General features: G+C 43.5%; 1 protein-coding gene across 1 annotated transcript; it reads left to right on the top strand.

Moving 5' to 3' along the window:
* Nucleotides 1-9541: 9541 nt before the first annotated feature.
* On the top strand, nt 9542-14564 carry LOC115576986 (protein NLRC5-like). The gene is made up of 4 exons (XM_030409726.1): nt 9542-9563; nt 10908-10934; nt 11252-12681; nt 12863-14564. The coding sequence occupies exons 3-4, from the start codon at nt 12291-12293 to the stop codon at nt 14509-14511; spliced, it is 2040 nt and encodes a 679-aa protein (XP_030265586.1). The 5' UTR covers nt 9542-9563; nt 10908-10934; nt 11252-12290; the 3' UTR covers nt 14512-14564.
* Nucleotides 14565-24206: the final 9642 nt, after the last annotated feature.

Genomic DNA, 24206 nt, shown 5'->3' with positions numbered 1-24206 from the left:
AACCACCTTGAACAACAACAACAACAACAAGAACAACAAGAACGTTGCCCGGATTGGCGTCACCGGGGCCCCACCCTGGAGCCAGGACTGGGGTTGGGGCTCGCAGGCGAGCGCCTGATGGCCGGGTCATTGCCCACGGGACCCGGCCGGGCACAGTCCGAAGGAGCTACGTGGGCCCGCCCTCCAGTGGGCTCACCACCCGTAGGACGGTTCAGAAGGGGCCAGTGCAATGTGATTTGGGTGGCAGTCGTGGGCGGGGGCCCCGGCAACCCAATCCCCGGATGGTGACTCTAGCCATGGGGACATGGAATGTCACCTCACTGGGGGGAAAACAGCCTGAGCTGGTGCAGGAGGTTGAGTGATACCGGCTAGAAATAGTCGGGCTCACCTCCACGCACAGTCTGGGCTCTGGAACCCAACTCCTTCAGAGAGGCTGGACTCTCTTCTACTCCGGAGTTGCCCGCGGTGAGAGGCGGCGAGCTGGTGTGGGCTTGCTTATAGCTCCTCAGCTCAGCCGCCATGTGTTGGAGTTTACCCCAGTGAACGAGAGGGTCGCTTCCCTGCGCCTTCGGGTCAGGGATAGGACTCTCACCGTTGTCTCGGCCTATGGGCCGAACAGCAGTGCAGAGTACCCGGCCTTCTTGGAGTCCCGGGAGGGGTACTGTAGAGTGCTCCAACCGGGGACTCCATCGTTCTACTGGGGGACTTCAACGCCCACGTGGGCAGCGACAGTGTTACCTGGAGGGGTGTGATTGGGAGGAACGGCCTTCCCGATCTGAACCTGAGTGGTGTTTTGTTACTGGACTTCTGTGCTAGTCACAGTTTGTCCATAACAAACACCATGTTCAAGCATAAGGGTGTCCATATGTGCACGTGGCACCAGGACGCCCTAGGCCGGAGGTCAATGATCGACTTTGTGGTTGTGTCATCTGACCTCCGGCCATATGTCTTGGACACTCGGGTCAGATCCGCTGGCAGGGGAGGAAGCTGGACAGACCTTGCAGACCCAAACGTATTGTGAGGGTCTGCTGGGAACGTCTGGCGGAACCCTCTGTCAGGGAGATCTTTGACTCCCACCTCCGGGAGACCTTTTGCCAGATCCCGAGGGAGGCTGGGGACTTTGAGTCCGAATGGACCATGTTCTCCACTTCCATTGTTGGCGCGGCTGTCCGGAGCTGTGGCCGTAAGGTCTCCGGTGCCTGTCGCGGCGGCAATCCCCGAACCCGGTGGTGGAACCCGGAAGTAAGGGATGCTGTCAAGCTGAAGAAGGAGTCCTACCGAGCCCGGTTGGCCCGGGGGACTCCTGAGGCAGCTGACGGGTACCGGCAGGCCAAGCGTGAGGCAGCACGGGCAGTCGCGGCAGCAAAAACTCGAGCCTGGGAAAAGTTCGGGGAGGCCATGGAGGAGGACTACCGGTCGGCCTCGAAGAAATTCTGGCAAACCATCCGGCGCCTCAGGAGGGGGAAGCAGTCCTCCAACAACACTGTTTACAGTGGAGGTGGGGAGCTGTTGACCTCGACCGGGGACATCGACGGGCGGTGGAAGGAATACTTCGAGGATCTCTTCAATCCCACTGACACGCCTCCCATAGAGGAAGCAGAGGCTTGGGACTCAGCGGTGGATTCATTCATCACCCAAGCCAAAGTCACCGAGGTATTCCAGAAGCTCCTCGGTGGCAAAGCACCGGGGATGGATGAGATCCGCCCTGAGTACCTCAAGTCTCTGGATGTTGTGTGGCTGTCTTGGTTGACACGTCTCTGCAGCATCGCGTGGCAGTCGGGGACAGTGCCTCTGGACTGGCAGACCGGGGTGGTGGTCCCCCTATTCAAAAAGGGGGACTGGAGGGTGTGTTCCAACTATCGGGGGATCCCCGGGAATGTCTATTCCAGGGTACTGGAGAGGAGAATTCGGCCAATAGTCGAACCTCGGATTCAGGAGAAACAATGCGGTTTTCGTCCGGGCCGTGGAACACTGGACCAGCTCTATACCCTCCACAGGGTGCTCAAGGGGTCCATGGGAGTTTGCCGAACCAGTCCACATGTGTTTTGTGGACTTGGAGAGAGCATTCGACCGTGTCCCTCGTGGCATTCTGTGGGAGGTGCTCCGGGAGTACGGGGTCGGAGGCCCTCTGTTAAGGGCTGTACGGTCCCTGTACGACCGGAGCAGGAGCTTGGTTCGCATTGCTGGCAGTAAGTCAGACCTGTTCCCAGTGCATGTTGGACTCCGGCAGGGCTGCCCTTTGTCACCGGTTCTGTTCATCATTTTTATGGACAGAATTTCTAGGAGCAGCCACGGGCCAGAGGGTGTCTGGTTCGGGAGCCACTTGATTTCATCTCTGCTTTTCGCAGATGATGTGGCCTTGTTGGCTCCTTCGGGCCAGGACCTCCAGCATGTCCTGTGGCGGTTTGCAGCCAAGTCTGAAACGGCTGGGATGAGAATCAGCACCTCCAAATCCGAGGCCATGGTTCTCGACCGGAAAAAGGTGGCTTGCTCCCTCCTGGTTGGGGGAGAGTTCCTGCCTCAAGTGGAGGAGTTTAAGTATCTTGGGGTCTTGTTCATGAGTGAGGGAAGGATGGAGCGTGAGATTGACAGGTGGATTGGTGCAGCGGCCGCAGTAATGTGGTCGTTGTATCGGTCTGTCGTGGTGAAGAGAGAGCTGAGTCGAAAGGCGAAGCACTCGATTTACCGGTCAATCTACGTTCCTACCCTCACCTATGGCCATGAACTTTGGGTCATGACTGAAAGAATAAGATCCCGGATACAAGCGTTTGAAATGAGTTTCGTCCGCAGGGTGGCAGGGCGCTCCCTTAGAGATAGGGTGAAGAGCTCTGTCACCCGGGAGGAGCTCGGAGTAGAGCCGCTGCTCCTCCACATCGAGAGGAGCCAGCTGAGGTGGCTCAGGCATTTATTTCGGATGCCCCCGGGACGCCTCCCTCGGGAGGTGTTCCTGGCATGTCCCGCCGGAATCAGACCCCGAGGAAGACCTAGGACATGCTGGTGTGACTATGTCACCCAGCTGGCCTGGGAACGCTTTGGGATCCTCCCGGAAGAGCTGGAGGAAGTGTCCGGGGAGAGGGAAGTCTGGGTGTCCCTGCTCAGTGAGCTGCCCCCGCGACCCGGCCCCGGTTAAGCGGACGAAAATGGATGGATGGATGGATGGATAATTTTATTTGTGGTGTCATTTATTTGAATAATTTGTTAATCTGCACATCATATCAGTAACTGATCGATGAAAGGATGTGATTAGGATGTGTTGAATATTTTATTTTTGTCTCTATTTAGTGTCGACAGAAATCTGCTGCTGAAGTTGATCCACTGCTGTGCTGCCTCTGATGCCCAGCAGGGGGCAGCAGTCAGCCTGCTCAGGACTCTGCAGCACAGGCTAGATCTGTCCTGCTCCTCTTGTGTGGAGCTGCTGCAGGAGGGTCAGAGTGAAACTCTCAGTCTGACTGATGAGGACTGCCGGGCCGTCTCCACCATCCTGAGACACAACAGCCAGCACACTCAGCTCCACCTGCAGGACTGTGAGGTGGAGGACAGCGGACTGGACCTGCTGTTTCCTGTCCTGGACAGAGTCCTCCTCAGGTGTGAAACACAACAGAATGACCTACATCATACTCTGACTCTCACCTCCCCAGAATTGTACCTTCACATTGTTGCAACGACTGTGATTTCTTCACTTGGTAGCATTTCTTCTCCTCTGGTGCTTAGTGGTGGTACTAATACAGGGCACTGTGACCTGTAGTTTCCCCAGTAAACACACCGACCTCTGCTGCTCTTCTTGGATAATACATCTCTTCCGGAGCTGCTCTTCATTGTCCGAGTGTCTCTGAGCAGGAGAGAGCCAACAGGCCGGATGTCCAAAGTTCTGGCTGCCCCTCCAGGAGCAGCAGATTACAAACGTCACCTTGTCAAAACCAAGTCTAAGTTGTGTCTGGAGGAGCAGCCCTCCCTGCTGACACCCGGCCTGTCCGCTCTGCCAAGCCCAGAGACACAGCTGCAAACTGAAGGAGTCGGTGTGTTTACTGGAGAAAGTGCAGCTGGTGGTCCCTGTATCACCACCACCAGCAACACAGACACACCAGCACACATAAATACTCACTATGTTGTAGGCCCCATGCGTAGGTTACGCCGTAGGCTCTGTGTAGAAACTTCTTGTAACCATAAATCAGCCTAAAAGCTGCAGTCAGGAGTTGAGCGAAAATAGTTGACTTAGCCAGAACACTTGAATGATACAGCTCCCAGGTCAGTCCTTCTTCCTCTCTGCTTCCTTCTAAGCCCCTCCCACAGAGGAGCATGTGTAACAGAGGAAGCCAGATAACCAAGATGGCCCATTCAAAATAACAACAACATAAGCCCCGATTGCTCTATTTCTGATCAATACAACTAAATTACAATGGCACGTGCCTCATGCCGATCACTGTAGATATCCAGAGTAACAAACAATATTCCTCACATCGCTGTAGACGAGTTACCAGGTCATCATTCAGGTAATCATCATCACCATGCTGCCTTTCTGAAGCGTCTGAAGTGTTGGAGCTATTTATTGTTCAGTAATATTATTCAAACATGTATTTATTTTGTTTTGTTGAGCGCAAGTTAGTTTATTAGTTTGATTACAATATCATTGTTTTTGTGATTTTGAATATTTGATTAGGCTTTTGTTTTGAAGGCACTGGCACAGGTGAATCTATATATATGACGAGGCAGGTGGTGGGAGGCAGGCACTGGGAAGAGTTTATGGTTTTTTACCAGGGTGACAGGGCAAGAGAGGTAGGACAAATCCACCACTACAACGAGTAACGTTATTTCCCTAAACCAATTCAACCACTTCAGACTGTCCTGAACACAAACTAATGTTACTATAGCTGTAACTGCCCGACACTTTTGCAGATCAGTAGCCATGAAGACAAAGCTTAACACGGGAGTTAGCATACAAGCTAACAAGCTAAATTTACCAACAAGGTACGTAACTCGACTGCAACATCGGCGATATGCGCTGTTTGCTGCAACCACCGCCATCTTAGTCTTGTCGTTAAATAACAGAAATATACATATTTCAAGCAGGGGTCCTTACCTGTCCAGCAGAGAAACGGCCAACTCTACGTCACTCTTAGTCTCTCACTCTGTCCTTACAAATCCCGCTGCTCTTCCACCTCTGAAATGATGCTCCAATATTTATCCTAGATTTCCAGGATGTATTTTTTACACAGCTTCTCTTCGTCAGTCTTCTGATTACTTCTCTTTGACGTGGGCAATGATGGGGCATTTTTCTGCTGTTGCCTCTCCACCATTGTTTACAGTTTGAGTTTTATCTTGAACCTATCTGACCAGGTGAGAACAGGCACTGCCCAGTACGCACTGCACAGGGGAGGGGGGCTGCCAGCAGCATATGCACAATTGACACTTTTCAGACACTCCCATTGGCTCTGATTGGTTGTATTGATCCGGGAGCAGTGGATTCTTGCAAATCAAATTATGGCCACTGGGTGGAGCTGTATCGGATGCCCCCTGGACGCCTTCCTTGTGAGGTATTCCTGGCATGCCCCGCCGGGAGGGGACCCCGAGGAAGACCCAGGACACGCTGGAGTGACTATGTCACTCGGCTGGACTGGGAACGCCTCAACAGTCGCTGTTTGTTGTGATTCTCCTGTTCAGAGCCAGTAAGACTGTCGTCCTCCAGCTGCTGTCCCTGGTTCCTGTGAACAGAGACAGAGACACAGTGAGACGGGCGGTGTCCCTGTGTGGAGCCCTGGGTGGAGAACTGGACCTCAGTCACACCACACTGGATCAGAGGTCCTGTGGAGCTTTGGCTCAGCTGCTGGACGTCTCTGAAGGGCTGACAGAACTGGACCTGAGTCACTGTGAGCTCACTGACCAGCTGCTGCTCTCACTCCTCACACATCTGCACAAAGTCCAAGTCCTGGAGTGAGTATCAGTCTGTCCACACACAACAATATATATAGTTGTAGTTATGTTCTGTATGTGTGTGTGTGTCCCGGCCTGTTGTGTGTTGGACAGAACCTGTACTGCCTCCACCAGCAGCAGCTGATATGATTTACAGTCATAAATATCCTCCGTGTCACTTCCTGTGTTTGTGTTTCAGTCTGAGTCACAATAAGATCACTGATGCTTCAGCTGACATGTTACTTGAACTGGTCTCCATCAACCCCTCCATGGACACTGTGCGGTGAGCATACATGAATCAATGTTCCATCATTTATTCAGACGTTTGTGCTTCATCCTCTCAGGTTAGTGAAGTTAATACTGTTCCACATGTTGCTGTGGCTGAGTGAGTGATGTTTCTCTGCTCTGGTCTTTTTCTAGACTCTTCAGGAACAACATTAAGGACAGAACTCCTTTTAAGAAACACAAGCAGTTTGAAATCTGGTGAATCAGCCGTCAGTGTGGTGGTGATGTGCTGATCAGGGAATCATTGATGTCTAATGATGGTTAGATGATGATGTGTTACTGTTTTGGTGGTGGATAGTTTACAATACGGTACCATCATGTTCCACACGGTGATCTCTGCTTCACAGATGAGAACATCGTGACTCTCGCTCATTTTTATAGATTGATTCAGACGGCAGCTTGTCTGGAGGCCGACAGCAGCCAGCAGTGTTTACAGTAATTATCTGGAGATGACGACTCTTCTCTTGTTCATCAGATACTGTAGATTCTTCTTTAATGTGTTCATATTTATGTGATAACTCAGGTTTTACACATCAGATTGTTCTGTTAGGTCCACGATTACATTCTGTTTTTATTGTAACAAAACACATAGAGGCCATAACTGTTACTTGGTTTTATGAGTTGGCCTAATTTATCATTTTGTGTTTTGTTATATTAACTTAATCTATTTTTACTTTGTGACATTATATCTGTGTATTTTGTGATGAATGTTGAGTTCAGTGTGGAGAAGAAAGACTCTATAATGACGTCTCAGAGTAATGATGCAATAAAGGTGCTTTCAGGATCAAATCATGTTCGGTACATCGAGATAACAGTGAATTATCTCAAGAAAATCATCTTCAGAATGTAAATATGAGTTTTGTTTTTATTTCACATTTTGAATTAAGTGATGCTGAGTTACTGTTCCAGAGAGAGACCCGGTTCTGAGACCCGATACAACGTCTAAGAACCAGTTCTGCCTCCAAAAACTGTTTTATTACTTTCTGGAAATACAATGACTTTTCTAAAATATTGTTAATGAACCAAATATTCTCAATAAATGTTTTTTTAAGCCAAAGTCTTGTTGCAGCATTATTCTGTGATTTGTTTCTATGATTTACATTTTATTACAGTTATGAACTTTGAAAGCGTCGTACTGGTTTTCATTTGAAGCGTTTCAGTAACATGAAAGTTAAGAACAGAACAGAAGTCAACAAAGATGTCCGAGCCTTCAACGACTGACAACAGACACACGAGGTTCCTGATTCCACACAGATTAATATTCTGTCTGTCGTGAAGTTTGTGCTTGTTGAAATGTCGGCTGTCTGTTGTCTGCAGTGTTTCTCTGCACAGGAACCGGACCTGAACATAAACAGGGAGAGAGGCTCAGTTCAAGGTCCAGATCCACTGCTGCTCCCCGAGAGGAAGAGGAGGGAGGAGGATGTGTGGCTGCTTCACCGTCACTGTGCCAGGTTCAGTCCAGGCCTTTTGTTTGGTCCAATCCTGCTGCTCGTTGTGTCGCTCATGTTCACACACTGACCCCAAACTTTCCCCGTCATGTTCTTTAGTTGTCAGGTTCAGTTTACAGCTTAATTTATTTAATGTGTGGTTCCTTTGTAGCTGGCAGCGTATCAAACTGGACCGCTGACATCCTGAAACACACCAGGGAACCTAAAGAGAAGGAAGCTGCCAGACTGGTGTCAGCTGTATAGAAGTCTATGGGAGATGATGGAGAAACCCAACACATCTACGTCGTCTGACCTCTGATGAAGAAATGCCTCCAGAACATGACAGAACTCTTCAGAGAGGAGGTTAAACCTGATGTCTTTATCCACACGTTCTCGTCTGGATGTGGAGGAGAGGCTCCTGTTAGCGCTGCTGTTAGTGACGTAGCTGCAGCGTCATCAGCAGGAATCAGTCGGACCTGCCTCGTTTGATTTGTGAGAGGAATCAGTTCTGAAGAGTTCTGTCATGTTCTGGAGGAGTTTCTTCATCAGCAGTCAGATGACGTAGATGTGTTGGGTTTCAGCCAGTTTCTCCATCATCTCCCATAGACTTCAATACAGCTGACACCACAGTCTGACACCAAAGAGAGATTCAGTGACGTAACGACTCTCACTTCTTCTTTACGTTTCTTTGAAATACATCTGGAGGCGATCGGGATGATCGTGCAGCTCCTTCATCAGAAAGTGAAACTCTCCTCGCTCTCGTCTTGTTTTCAGGATCGGATGGATCTCTTCAGCTTTTACTGCAATCTAAAAATATTATGAGTAAAGTAAAAGTACAGAAGTATCAGTAAAATGTACTTAAAGTAAAAGCACTGGTGCACAGTATTATTTACTACTTGTACTGTGATTGTTGTTCAGTTGTTGTGACTGACAAACAGATGTAATTGAATGGGAGCTGACAGTGATGCAGTCTGATACAGCAGTGCTACAACACATCGTCCCTTCATGAAGTTTTAATGTTCAGTCACTGTTGAAACTTCTTCTGACAGGAAATGATTCAACATGTTGCTGCAGATTGTGCTGCTGCTGCTACTGGCAGCTTTGTGTGTCTCTTATTTCATATAATATTCAGTATCTTGTGATCAGAAGTGAGAATAATTCAGATCTATCATCAGTTTGACCTTCAGAACACAATTATAACTCCAGGATAACTTGTGTTTCACACTGAAGTCCTGCTGTCAGGCTGCTATTCCTCCCTCAGGCTGTGATTTGTTGTCCAGCAGTGACATCTTGTGGATGTTAGTTCACATCACATGACAATAAAAGTTCATTCAGCAATCAAAAGTGAAATTAAGACAAACCTGACAGCAGTAGCAGCAGCAGCAGCAGTGTTTCTGACGCTGTTAGTATTAATAAAACCCTCCTAACACACAGAGAAACTACCTGGACTGAACCTCTGGAGGACAAACTGTCATACAGGTGAGTTTAAGGAAGAAGAGCAGCACAGGAAGTGTTTTTAAAAGGTGGATTAAGAAGGAGAGATAAAGAGGACACATCCAGACTACAGCTGTGTTGTTCTGGACTCAGAGTCAGACGAGGCTCCGCCATGTTCAAGACTTCTGTCTGATTCTGTTGTGTGTCCTGAGGCTCCAGCTCATGTTTGACTCAACATCCCGGACTTTAGTTATGTTTAAACATCCCGGCAGAGATTTAAAAGTGTTTGTCACTGTAAAGTTGACGTATTTAGTAAATGTGGGCGCCATTCGTCACTTCCTCTGTGTTTTATTTTGAAAGGACCGGATGTGGCAGTTGAACGTTTATGTAACGGAAAAGTACCTAACGGCAACTGACGGAACTCCCCGTGTGTGTGTGTGTGTGTGTGTGTGTGTGTGTGTGTGTGTGTGTGTGTGTGTGTGTGGATTTATTTATCTAACTTGTTTATTTGTGAGTATTTAAAAACTTTAAAACTGTTTGTTATTTGACCGGTTAGCTAACTTTGTGTGCCTGTTAGCAACGTCTGTGTAACTGACGGCGGTTAACGTTCAGTTTACTTATCTTTCTGCTTCGTAACGAGCTAATTATGACTTTTATGACAAATTACAAAATAATTAATATTCCTGAAACATTTATCGCATCAACCTTTCAGTTTAGTTTCGCTGGACTGACACAAATCTGAGCTGTTGAGGCAGTTCAGCCCTGATTTAACATCAGTTAGCTTCCTTCTTGAAGGCAGCCAGAAGCTAACAGCTTCATATTTTGTTCTCTTTTCCTTATGTTGTCTTTATTTCATATTTTGAATGTGTATGTGAAGGTCTGTTGTATTTTTCAATACAACTTCGTTTTATGAGATTTTAGTGCCATTGTCAGTCAGATTTGATTCCTTTACTGATTCCTGATCAGTTTTGGTGGAGCTTACTCTAGCCTAAGGGCTACAGTCTGTTTACTACAATGGGAAATTAAATGAAATTAAATGAAAGAATATTTGTACAGAATTAATTTCATTTTGTGGGATTTTAATGGTCAAACAAAAAAAATCTGCTAAGCCGCCCTCAGTCATCGATGTGCTGCTTGCTTGGGAGGCAGTTGGTTCAATATGTGGCATTCCTCAAGTTTTATATTTATATTTATTTGTATTTATATTTATTTATATGAGTTAAAAAGACAAGTTAAATCTCAGGCCTAGTTATTTTCTTGAAATCACAATTTATGTCATTATAACACATAAAATTCTTATTCCTCAAAGCTTCATGTCTTGTAGATCAGCAGTCCCATACCAACAATAATACGTTGCATCTTAACAAGTGTAGCAACTGATTTAAGCTGAAATATAAAATCAAGGTGTACCCATTAGTAATGGCAAAAAATATGAAAGGTTGACGTGGTTTTCTTTTACACTCCCAAATGCAGCCCACAGAGCAGTGTGTATTTAATGGTCCATTCTTATCATATCAAGTAATTTTCTCATGACAAATTATCTTTTTATTTTGGAAAAATAAAATGTGTTATCTTATGATAATGATATGAATAACTTGTGATGTCGATAAATCAAATGAAGTTTATTTGTTAGATCACAGGAAAATAAAGGAAATGATATGTTCGACCCATGATCGTTTAGGGCTTCAATACACATGCATGAGATTGACGATATTTTTTTCTTTAAGTCAGGACACATGCTGGAATCAATTAAAGAAACTGACAAAATTCGGAGACATATGATTTCTGACTAATATATTGGTATCGCTTAGCCTATACTGTTATATGTATATAACTTTTTGTCTTTTTTTACAGAACATAATGAAGAAAGAAGTGATTGGGGTAAGTCATAATGTCATAATTGTCAATTCACCAATGAAATTATGGTATCAGTGCATTTCAGACTAAGTTTATTGTGAAATTAAAATATTGCTCTTCAATTACATATGTTATAGTTGTCATATATATATATATATATATGTGTATATATATATATATATATATATATATACATATATATATATATATATATATAATGTATATGTGTATATATATATACATATATGTATATATATATATATATATATATATATATATATATATATATATATATACATATATATATAGGAAATGTCTTACTCCTTATTATGATATATCAGTGTTGGGAGTCCCTCATGCCTCTCCTGCCCCTGTCTGCCGTGTCTTGTCGTCCCTGGATTCCTAATCCTGGTGAGAGCTGCTGTAAATCACCTCCGTACTGTGTCCCCTGTCTAAAACGGTTTCAGAGGCTGTGTTCAGTCCCAATCTGGAGTCCTGCCACATGAGCCCAGTCAAGCTGACTCCCGCTGCCCATGGTGACTCCCCCTATGATCTGAGGTCACGATCAATGCCGATTCCCATATCAGCTAGTAGGGCAACTTAGCCTCATGGCTAACTACAGCGAGTCACTACAGGCTTTTGTAGATACCCGCATATCTTTTCCATTTCTAACAAACTGCATCCAGAGAATTCTAGGAATTCACTGAAATCTTGAGTATTAAAAGAAGAGTTGAAAGAAGGACCGAGGTGAGATTTCAGGAATTTTGGATGGTTATCCAGGAGAGTCGAGAATAAGGTCAGTCAGATTTATCAGTTTTTAACAGTTAGGTGTGGTTGGTTCAGAAAAGGTCTGTGCTAAAGAGCATCACAGAATTGTTCAAGTTTGTCAGAGAGCTGTGTGACAATGAGGATTTAGCATGACTGCTTTGGTGTCAGAGTAGAGAACAGTTGAGAAACGCAGAAGCTACTGCTGAAGGACAGTCAGTTAGAATAAATATTTAGGATATTAGGGTGGAGCAATACTATTTTAATACATTAAAAATTCAGCATGATTTAGCATCAATGCCTACTCCTCCTACACTGCTGTTCTTCTCTGCCCTGTAAATATTTGATCTATTTAACAGTTTAGTTTGTTTCCTGGAATTGTTAAACACCAATAGAATTGATGGTCAGCTGTTAAATATTAAATCACCTGCATGTTGTTTAGACGGTCATGCAAGAACGTTACTGTTACTCTCAGAGATTTTAGACATTTAATGCAATAGTTAATGCATCACAGGCAAAATTGTTTTTGTAATTAACATTTTCTTCAATGTGGTACTTTGTTCTCCAGATCTTTGAAGTTGGATCTGTGTGGAGAATATACAGACATCAGGACACATGGCTTGTACAACACAGTCTGCCTCAGAGTACGTCAGAAGTGCCAGAGTCCACCTTGAGAGAGAATTAAAGAATCTCTCAGTGATTGTGGAGAACTTGTATCAGCAGAAATTTTTCAGTGATGAAGAATTCAGTGAAATTAATGCAGAGAGAAATGACTTTGATAAAACCAGGAAAATACTGGACTCAGTCACAGAAAAAGGGGAAGCAGCCTGCTACAAGTTCCTCAAGATTATTGACATGACGAGGGAGTTGACCTTAGGGAGACTGTCTCTCCTCCCTGAGAAAAATAGTGCAGCTTCTTCAGAGACCCAGAAGTTTGACCTTTACCACTGGATCAGCTGCTTTCCTTTCAAGGAAGACACAGAAATGGATACAAACTACCTACAAGGTATTAAGAAGCAGAATTCTGATTAATACTTGGTCACATTTTCATTGATTATCTTTTATGTTCTGAGTTTAATAATGCACATTAATGTATATATGTGCAAATGATTATTACTTGTGTAATGTTTAATGTCATAGCAGTTAAATCTTTGTCTATTATTGTCTCATTGTTGTTTTTATTTCAGGCTCAACCCCGTGCCACCAATATCAGGCAAAGCTTAAGTCAAAAGCACAAAAAATGTCAAATGAGTTTTGGAAATCCAACAAAAATCTGTTTGGAGAAAAGAAGCCTGATCTGTCGTACACTTCACTTGTTTTATACACCCAAGGAAGTTTTTATTCATCTAAAAGAAAGAAAGACAAGAGCAAGAAAAGCAAGATGAGTCGCCCTAAAAAGATGAGGACGTACATCCCAGAGGACAGATCAGAAATGTCCCCCAGTAAACTGCTGGAATTAAATGAAGACATTCTCTTGGTTGGTGAACCTGGAATCGGAAAGACTGCTCTCTGTCATGAACTGTTGAAACTTTGGGCAGAAAGAAACTCCAAGAAACTGGATTACATGTTTTACTTTGACATGAGAGAAACATCACACATCACGAAGGACATGAGCTTGGAGCATCTTCTTTTCAGTGTGTTCAGTGAACCAGATGAATGCAAAGAAGAGGTCTTAGACGATATAAAGAAGTATTCTGACAATGTTACAATCATCTTTGATGGAGTCACAGACCTCTCTTCTTCAGTGGTGCAGAGAATTGTAAAAAGTGATCTTCGTTATGCCAAGGTCATCGTCACCTGCAGACCAGATGATGAGATCCTTTTTCCAGAGGGCTTTCTCAGAGTGGAAATGAAAGGCTTTAGTGAGCAGAGCGTCAGAACATACATAGCTGAGACTCTTGGTGAAGAACAGGGAAATGTGTTGAGAAACGTGGAGTTGTTGACTCTCTGCCATGTTCCAATGTACGCACTGATGGTAGCTGCCTGCTTTTCATCTCAGACACCCGAAGACTCTCCACAGCCAAACAGTATAACTGAGATCTACATCAATATCGTTCATTTCTGTCTTCAGATAAACAGCAACAAAACAAAAAAGAAAAATCTGAACTCCTTCATCAGCAACAAGAGTGAGGAGTTACTGTCTTTGGCTGAGGCGGCTTTTCATGCAACTGAAGGAAAAACGGTCAACTTGAGAGACTTTCAGTGTGAAGACAGCTGTGTCCTCTTCTTCCTCAAAACACTTGATAACAAAGTCGGCCCCACTAAGACAGTAACCACGTGTGCTTTTCTTCACTACACAATGCAGGAGTTTTTTGCGGCGCTGTGGCTCCTGAAGAATCCAGATAAAATCAAGGATGTTTTTCAGCAGTGCCTCACTGAGGAGAAGAAACACATGAAACATCTGATCCCTTTCATGTGTCGGTTGTTGACTGAGGAGAGCCCCAGTTTGATGAAGTGTCTAATTCCAGATCAGCAGCTCAAGAAAACATCTGAGTGGTTCTTAGAGGAAATGATAAACACATTTTCACCTCATCTGTGTAAGAAAGATGAGGCTGGTACTGAGGCCAGTGGGCTCTATGTGGACACACTGTTCTTATGCCAGTGCTTGTACGAGTCCCAGAGTCCTGAAGCATGCGTCTACCTACTAAAAAAACTGCACTACGATCTTGATCTCAGTGGAGAGAGTCTAAGTCCTTACTCCTGCTGTGCTGTGTCCTACGTGGTTAATCAGTCGCAGGAAAGAAAAATATGGCTGAACCTTGAGGATGTCGTGTTGTCAGAGCAAGGAATGAGACAACTGTTTGAATGCCTTCAAAATGTCCAATGGTATGTGTGAGCATGTGTAGAATTACTTTTAAGGTGACAACATAAACCAATCAGCCAAATAAGTAAAACCACTGACAGGTGAAGTGAATAACATTGCTGTTGTTACACTGTTCTGCTGGGAAAACCTTTGGTATTGATATTAATGTGGATGCTACTTGACACACAACACCCACACAGACACTGCTGTTCACAGTACAATCCCTCATTTCAACTGCACTCCTCAGCGGCAGTGCTTCCCCATTGTTTCTCATGAATGTCCGCACATCAGCAAAGATAACATCATAATCAGTGTGAATGCCAAAAAAGATAAACTTTCATGACACAGGGTCGCATGAAAACTTCGCTTGATTTCGATATCTTCACCTCGCGTAAATTCTTGCTTTATACGATTTTTTGAGTCATTGCTTCAGTCGCATTGGGCCATTGGGGCCATTAACAAAGTCAATACATTGAAATACCAGAAAGTTCTCTGAGGCTTCATATTGATGAAATAATAAAACAAAATAGTCTCAGTAATATTTTGGTCAATTAATTGTTTTTCATTGCAATTAGGAAAACAAATTATCCCGACAGCTTTTAATCCCCATCTTTAAACCAGAACACCACTGAATCATATCTTCATCTCTTAATTGTAGTTGTGTATGTGTGGTTTGGGGTGGTGGGAGAGCCCTTATGTATATGTGAATGTTACGTTGTTCTGTGTTAGGTTTTGTTAACTGGTTTCTTTAAATGTTTGTTATGGTTTTGTGTGTCTGAGGACCCCCTCAATAGCCTCTTTTAGTTAGAAAATGTGCCACATTTGCAGCCAGGTAAAGGCTGCAATCTGCCGTCTTGTCTATGTGAAAGGAAGGTGCAATATTCCTTCTTTTCAAAAGCCACCACTGGGGTAGGCGTAAACATGTGACCTGACGGGAAGCACCAAGTTGGGCGTGAACAGTGACGTACAACATATGCGTCGGAAGAATATTTACCCCATGATACCAGTGTCAGTCATAATTGCTACACAGCTGCCCGCTCAAGGCCGGCGGGATGCAGCATAATTGTGAATGGCCACTGCCTCGTCATGGGTGTTTCCCCCTGCCGTGATATTAAATGTGGCGACACTTGATAGATTTACTTGATTATAGACCAGTGGCCAATATTCTTGCCTCCTCAGTCAAACAAACGCCAATGTTAAACCCCTGCTATTAATGGAAGCGTGCAGCGGAGCGCCTGGCCTCCTCCGTTAGCTGCCTCAAGCACCAGACAGCTAACAGGAAGCAGGTCAAATTTGTCTTCAAAATAAGAGCTTTACATTGCACCCCATTGGAGTTTAGAACTAATTTGAAAGTAGCGACTGTTAGTAGCTTGTCACTACAACAACAAGCAGACAACCAAGACAGCTATAGAGACCGAGGAGATGCTGCATCTCCCGGATCTCAGCAGCTTTCCAGTTGCTCATCTTGACGTCCGCGGATGAAGTGATGGACTGACTGCTGTGATCAGCTGTTTCCTGGTTTTAAAACTCCCTGCTGTGGGTCGCACAACAGTGCAGGTCATCGACACCTCCGCCCATCTCACTCTGATGGGTCTCATTGCCGGCACATCGACGACTTGGATTTACATAGCAATGGAGGTGGAAAAAAGTGTACCCTCCTAGGCATCATATCAGCGAACCAAAACAGACCCCCAATATACTGCGGTCTGTCTAAATTTGTGGACCTAGCTGCTTAAAGGATAGCCAATCTGTGCGTTGCTGCCCACTATGAAAATGGCTACTGAGATAGTGCACCTCAACGGGTTTATCCTCTAATTAATGATAACCCTCTTATTACCCAGATAGCGAAATTGTAGCAACCCTGATCTGGCCAACACTAGATATGTTCATCTGGCTCACATACCATATGGAATGATGGCGCTTGAGAGGGCCGCTCCTCAACAAGCAGGCCATAGCATTGCCCAAATCTGGGCCACAGCTCATTCTATTCTGGTGGACTAGATCAGTTTAGGGTTTAATTGGTTTGTTCTTGTCTGACATCTGAGGTTGTCTTGTAATTTTTGCTGTCTGGGTAATAGTAATAATCTAGTTAATTACATTTTGAAGAATCAGACAGGCATTTAAAGTATACATCTATAGCATTACCAGCCAGTTTGTTTCCCCCTTTTTTATTGTACTCTCTCTGAAACTGCAATAGCTGAAGAAAAATAATATTGCAAATATGATAAAGTATTACAGTATCTCTGTTTGATACCTCTGTTATCATGCAGCTCCAGGATGACCTACAGAGGTCTACGACTGCAGGAACAGGAACAATGTCGTGGGACACCACAGAGGGAGTCAAAGCAGCTGTTACTGGATTTATGCCTGAAAGCAGCACTTTACAAAGCGGAGAGCTTTCATGATGTAGTGAAGACTCTCTTCTCACTGTTTTCTGTTAACACTGACTTAAATAACATCCTTCTGGATTTGTATCAGCGTGTTGTGAGTGAAGGATTTTTCAGTGTGATTCCAAAGCTGAAGACACTTTTCCAGTCAGCTCCTGCAGTCTGGTCCATAAACCTCTCAGAGAGAAAGAGCTCCATCCTCCTGGAAGTGCTGAAACTCACATCAGAGAAGAAACAAGTGGAGCTGACAGGCTGCTCACATAAAGAGAGTGAAGTGAGGAGTTTCCTACAGTGTCTGCCTTGTATCTCACAGCTCAGGTAAGTCATACAAATAATGTACATTAAAAATAACACGTTGCTTACTTCAGATAAGGTGGAAATAAAACATCTGGCTCACAACTGCCTGTGTTTTGAAAAAAGTAAGTAACTTTGCATTTACAAAAAAAAATTGTCAACATTAGAGACGCAGTTGTTGGTTTACCAGCTAGTATTTTAAAGAATACAAGTAATGTGTTCTAATGATCACATTGGCAGTTAGCATGTGTCCATCTGCCTCGTTAGTCCATTGCGTTTCCTCTGCATGGATAATTGCCGTTTGCCACTGCAGCATCCTGCTAGCAGGCTGACGGTGGCTGTTTGCGGCCAAGAAAACGGGGCAAAGGTCTGCTTCTTGCTGAGGGGAAGTTCCTCAGTTCTGCAAGGATGAGAGGCTGGATTGCGCAGTTCCTGCTGTTTATCTGGGACATGTTTGGTAAACACGAGGCAGTCTGTGGTTTGTCCAGCAAGGTTATAGACTGCGGCCTAGGGGAAGGTAAAATCCAAACATTTGGTTGCTTCCTTTTAGTAAGGCAAAGCTACTGCTTCCAGCAACACATTGTGATGGGACTGCGGTAAGTTGTGGCTGCAGCTGTACTTAAACTCTCCACGCATCAGGTTGTCGCACCAGAAATGACAATGTGTTCGGATGGCTCTCAGCCAGTAGTAAAAGAGTTTCAAACCTGGGGAACTGTAGCAACCAGCTGTCACTTACTGTCACTGGGGTTGGCACACTTTTCTCTTTGTTTGCAGACTTTGCTAGTGCATGGAGGCTGCATGTTCGACTTCGGTTTACATGCAGGCCCCTCTATTGTTAGGACCATGTGAGGTCTCAACAAACCGAAAACCAGTTCAAAAAACCCATACACCTTGAAATGTGGTAGCTCGATGTGCAAAAATGCTCACTGATTCCTGGGTTGTAGAACTACAAATTACATCACTCTATTGTGTTGCTGTGTTAAATTGTATAGATGACATACTGTTCCAAGCACCCATGTACTTATTCATTAATCACTGATAGTTGATCTATTTTACATCTGAGTAAGGCCAGGGGATGAGGGGAGTAACTTAGTTAAATAATACCCAGAGTACAAAATACAAAGTTTAAATGCAAAAGATTTATTTACAAATTAAAATAAAAGTTATGGGTCAACAACACACCAGTGGCTTGAAAAGGATGATGGTGGCCATCCTACAACAGAAGAAAGACAACCAATGTTACCAATGTTTTAAAACTCAGAGCAACTCCAGCACTGAATGTTGCATCACTAATTAATGGATGGCTTCAACTTACCGCTCAATATTCTGGCTCAGTAGCACACTACAGCTGCTTGTCCAACTAGACCCATTGTGAGTTTACGCATATAAATCTCCATTGCCTAATGGTGAAGGAGCTTACGAGTGATCCTCTACTCATATGCACGAAGGGGGTAGATGGCAGAAAACACAAACAACAGAACAAACAAACTATTGAATGGTGGTGGTGGTTTAGCAATAAGGTGAATGGCTGTAGAGAATGATGTAATTAGGATGGGTGTCTGGAGTGTCAGTCAGAACACAGGACTCAAGGAATATGCAATCCAACTCTTTACTGGAGGCTTGTAACACAGCACAGCATAGCACACACTGGTACAGGAGTAGTAATCTTTGAATTGACGTGTGATTTGGCAGGAGTGTGGTCTGCAATTAAATAAACAAAGAATAAATAATATTCATCTTAACATCACAAATAAAATTACATAACGTTTCAAATCACTTGCATTAGTATAATGAGGTTAACAGGCCTCATAACAGTGGAACTTGACCCCTAATACTAAATTAGGTTTTCTATGTAGAGAAAATATTGCAATGTGCACCTAGTGGCCGCACATAATCACTCTCTGGAATATTCTAAGAACGTGGTTACACACATTAAACACTCGACAAAAGGGATTAATTACTCTAACCAACATAATGTCCACAAACTAATACAATATAGATGTAAACTTAGTAATATTTAAAGGATACAGACGGAGTAAATACAAAATATGCAAAGTGAAAGTAAACGAATTTAGGCCTAATCTCCGTTACGTCTTTGTTCAAACTTTAAACATGTTTCAATGACGCTTTTACATAACTGTCTGACAAGTATTAACATATATTACATTACAAACAAGGAACATGCAGGATTGAATTATGTAACTCACTTTAGGGTCAGTCACGCACACGTAACGTCATCACACAATGTCTTTCTCTCACTCCTCTGCTGCATGTCACTTCTCTCACTCCGCTGCTGCATGTCACTTAGCCAGCCTGCAGGAAAGTACTCACAGGCACATGCGCGTAGGAGAGGCCTTTCTAACACAAACACAGCCGCAACAATATGGTCGTAACAATCTACTTGACTGTATTACGCTCATCAGCAGGTATTTGTACACTTTTGACAACTGAACTCAATTTCAGTAAAGCATGGCTCTGTTTCTGTTGTTGACATCATGTCATAACAAAATGTTCAATTCTTGTTCCAGTGTCTATGACTGGTCTGAAGGTTCAGCAAAGTTCTTTGGGAATCTCTTCTGTGCAGCGGCAGAGAGAGAACAGCAGACAGGGGAGAAGATACTGGAGCTGTTATCATCAGTGTGCACATATGAAACATTCCCTTTAGATTACATATATGATGATGATGAGGAATATCAGTGTGGTTTCCTGCTGGATCTGTACTCTCACGTGAAGGACTATGAGACTGAAACAGGCCTGAGAGTCCTTCCATCATTACAGTCAGTTTTCCAGTCATTTCCTACAATCTGGTCCATAAACCTCTCAGAGAGAAAGAGCTCCATCCTCCTGGAAGTGCTGAAACTCACATCAGAGAAGAAACAAGTGGAGCTGACAGGCTGCTCACATGAAGAGAGTGAAGTGAGGAGTTTCCTACAGTGTCTGCCTTATATCTCACAGCTTAGGTAAGACAGACAAATGATGTACATTTTAGTAGTAGGATGGGGGTCAATTCAAAAAAGGTTTGTAACTCATCCATCCTATGAACAATAATGAATTAAGAAAATTGAATTGATAAACTTAAACAAAAAAAGAAAGACAAAGATGCCATTGTTTGTTAGCAGCTAGTATATTCCAGATTGAGGTAATATGTTCAGTTGATCAGCTGACATGTTTTGTCACTGTGTAAAGTTTTACAGATGACATGCTGTTCATACTTGCAGGTATTTGTAAACTTTGAGCAGATAAACTTCATATCAGTAATTCATGACTGTGTTTCTGTTGTTGACATCATGTCATAATTTAGTGTTCAATTCTCGTTCCAGTGTCTCTGACTTGTTTGGAGGTGGAGTCCAATTCTTTGGGAATCTGTTGTGTGCAGCAGCAGAGAGAGAACAGCAGACAGGAGAGAAGATACTGGAGCTGTTATCATCAGTGTGCACATATGAAACATTCCCTCTTAAAGACAAATGGTGGGATTTCCTGCTGGATCTGTACTCTTATGACCCTGAAACTGGCCTGAGAGTCCTTCCATCATTACAGTCAGTTTTCCAGTCAGCTCCTGCAGTCTGGTCCATAAACCTCTCAGAGAGAAAGAGCTCCATCCTCCTGGAAGTGCTGAAACTCACATCAGAGAAGAAACAAGTGAAGCTGACAGGCTGCTCACATGAAGAGAGTGAAGTGAGGAGTTTCCTACAATGTCTGCTTCATATCTCACAGCTCAGGTAAATGGTCTTGGTTTTTTCAATACTTCTGTTTTCATCTATTTTGAGTTTGTCTGAGATGCAGATACAATTATAATACATTTCATTCTATCGTTCTATCAAAAAGTTTTAGTTTCATATTATTTGTCAATATATTACATATTTCTTTGATCTTCCTCATTTCAGTTTCGTGCCTCAGTCACCAGAACCATCAGAAGAAATCAGGTTCTTTGGGAATCTGTTGTGTGCAGCAGCAGAGAGAGAACAGCAGACAGGAGAGAAGATGCTGGAGCTGTTATTATCAGTGTGCAGATATGAAACATTCTCTCTGAAAGAGAAATGGTGTGATTTCCTGCTGGATCTGTACTCTTATGACCCTGAAACAGTCCAGAGAGTCCTTCCATCATTACAGTCAGTTTACCAGTCAGCTCCTGCAGTCTGGTTCTTCAACCTCTCAGAGAGAAAGAGCTCCATCCTCCTGGAAGTGCTGAAACTCACATCAGAGAAGAAACAAGTGAAGCTGACAGGCTGCTCACATGAAGAGAGTGAAGTGAGGAGTTTCCTACAGTGTCTGCCTTATATCTCAATGCTCAGGTAAACTAATTGTTCTTCAAGTGACATCAGTATAAATTCGTAAAGTTAAGTTGATATACAACAACTTGTGGTTATTTTTGAGGTAATGTTTTCAGTCTCTTCTTACATGTAAACATGTGTAAAGTTTTGTAGATGATGCATTCAAATGTGTTTATTCCATGATTACTGACAGTATATCTCTTTAACTTTATTGTGGTCATTGTCAGGTATTTGTAGGCTTTTAGCAGACAAACTCCATATCAGTAATGCATGACTGTTTTTATATTGTTGACATCATATTATAACAAACTGTTCAATTTGGGTTCCAGTTTCTCCCACGAATTTGAAGGTCAAAGCAAGTTCTTTGGGAATCTGTTGTGTGCAGCAGCGGAGAGAGAGCAGCAGACAGGAGAGAAGATACTGGAGCTGTTATCATCAGTGTGCAGATATGGAACATTCCCTTTTGGTAGCATATACATGTACGTCTCTGATGAATATCAGTGTGAGTTCCTGCTGGATCTGTACTCTCATGTGAAGGTCTTCGAGACTAAAACTGGCCTGAGAGTCCTTCCATCATTACAGTCAGTTTTCCAGTCAGCTCCAGCACTCTGGTCCATAAACCTCTCAGAGAGAAAGAGCTCCATCCTCCTGGAAGTGCTGAAACTCACATCACAGAAGAAACAAGTGGAGCTGACAGGCTTCTCACATGAAGAGAGTGAAGTGAGGAGTTTCCTACAGTGTCTTCCTTATATCCGAAAGCTCAGGTAAGACAGACAAATAATTTAGTTTTAAAAACGTAAGACGTAAGGATGCAATTTTTAGTAAACAGCTAGTAATTCTGTATTTCTAGTACTGTGCATTTTTTCTTTGACATGCTGTTTCATTCCAAGCACACAAATGTATTTATTCCTTAATGAACCAGAGTTGATGTACTTTATTCTGCTGTTGAAATCATACCATAACAAAATGTTCAATTCTCGTTCCAGTTTCTCTTACTGTTCTGTATATAGAGGTGAAGTTGAGTTCTTTGGGAGTCTGTTCTGTGCAGCAGCAGAGAGAAAACAGCAGACAGGAGAGAAGATACTGGAGCTGTTATCATCAGTGTGCAGACATAGAAAATTCCCTTCAGATGGCATGGATGATGAATATCACTGTGGTTTCCTGCTGGATCTGTACTCCTACATTAAGGACTATGAGACTGAAACAGGCCTGAGTGTCCTTCCATCATTACAGTCAGTTTTCCAGTCAGCTCCTGCAGTCTGGTCCATAAACCTCTATGGGAGAAAGAGCTCCATTCTCCAGGAAGTGCTGAAACTCCAATCAGAGAAGAAACAAGTGAAGCTGACAGGCTGCTCACATGAAGAGAGTGAAGTGAGGAGTTTCCTACAGTGTCTGCCTTATATCTCAATGCTCAGGTAAACTAATTGTTCTTCAAGTGACATCAGTATAAATTCGTAAAGTTAAGTTGATATACAACAACTTGTGGTTATTTTTGAGGTAATGTTTTCAGTCTCTTCTTACATGTAAACATGTGTAAAGTTTTGTAGATGATGCATTCAAATGTGTTTATTCCATGATTACTGACAGTATATCTCTTTAACTTTATTGTGGTCATTGTCAGGTATTTGTAGGCTTTTAGCAGACAAACTCCATATCAGTAATGCATGACTGTTTTTATATTGTTGACATCATATTATAACAAACTGTTCAATTTGGGTTCCAGTTTCTCCCACGAATTTGAAGGTCAAAGCAAGTTCTTTGGGAATCTGTTGTGTGCAGCAGCGGAGAGAGAGCAGCAGACAGGAGAGAAGATACTGGAGCTGTTATCATCAGTGTGCAGATATGGAACATTCCCTTTTGGTAGCATATACATGTACGTCTCTGATGAATATCAGTGTGAGTTCCTGCTGGATCTGTACTCTCATGTGAAGGTCTTCGAGACTAAAACTGGCCTGAGAGTCCTTCCATCATTACAGTCAGTTTTCCAGTCAGCTCCAGCACTCTGGTCCATAAACCTCTCAGAGAGAAAGAGCTCCATCCTCCTGGAAGTGCTGAAACTCACATCACAGAAGAAACAAGTGGAGCTGACAGGCTTCTCACATGAAGAGAGTGAAGTGAGGAGTTTCCTACAGTGTCTTCCTTATATCCGAAAGCTCAGGTAAGACAGACAAATAATTTAGTTTTAAAAACGTAAGACGTAAGGATGCAATTTTTAGTAAACAGCTAGTAATTCTGTATTTCTAGTACTGTGCATTTTTTCTTTGACATGCTGTTTCATTCCAAGCACACAAATGTATTTATTCCTTAATGAACCAGAGTTGATGTACTTTATTCTGCTGTTGAAATCATACCATAACAAAATGTTCAATTCTCGTTCCAGTTTCTCTTACTGTTCTGTATATAGAGGTGAAGTTGAGTTCTTTGGGAGTCTGTTCTGTGCAGCAGCAGAGAGAAAACAGCAGACAGGAGAGAAGATACTGGAGCTGTTATCATCAGTGTGCAGACATAGAAAATTCCCTTCAGATGGCATGGATGATGAATATCACTGTGGTTTCCTGCTGGATCTGTACTCCTACATTAAGGACTATGAGACTGAAACAGGCCTGAGTGTCCTTCCATCATTACAGTCAGTTTTCCAGTCAGCTCCTGCAGTCTGGTCCATAAACCTCTATGGGAGAAAGAGCTCCATTCTCCAGGAAGTGCTGAAACTCCAATCAGAGAAGAAACAAGTGAAGCTCACAGACTGCTCACATGAAGAGAGTGAAGTATGGAGTTT

Source organism: Sparus aurata, chromosome 24 (genome assembly GCF_900880675.1).
Source record: "Sparus aurata chromosome 24, fSpaAur1.1, whole genome shotgun sequence".
Lineage (NCBI taxonomy): Eukaryota > Metazoa > Chordata > Actinopteri > Spariformes > Sparidae > Sparus > Sparus aurata.
Note: the sequence above shows the minus strand (reverse complement) of the source record. Positions and strands in the feature narration are given on the sequence as shown.

Excerpts from the sequence above, each read along its gene's own strand:
- LOC115576986 (XM_030409726.1), top strand. The coding sequence starts at position 12,291 with ATGGCTTGTACAACACAGTCTGCCTCAGAGTACGTCAGAAGTGCCAGA. Across the intron at positions 12,682-12,862 it reads GGATACAAACTACCTACAAG|GCTCAACCCCGTGCCACCAA; the intron begins GTATTAAGAAGC and ends TTTTTATTTCAG.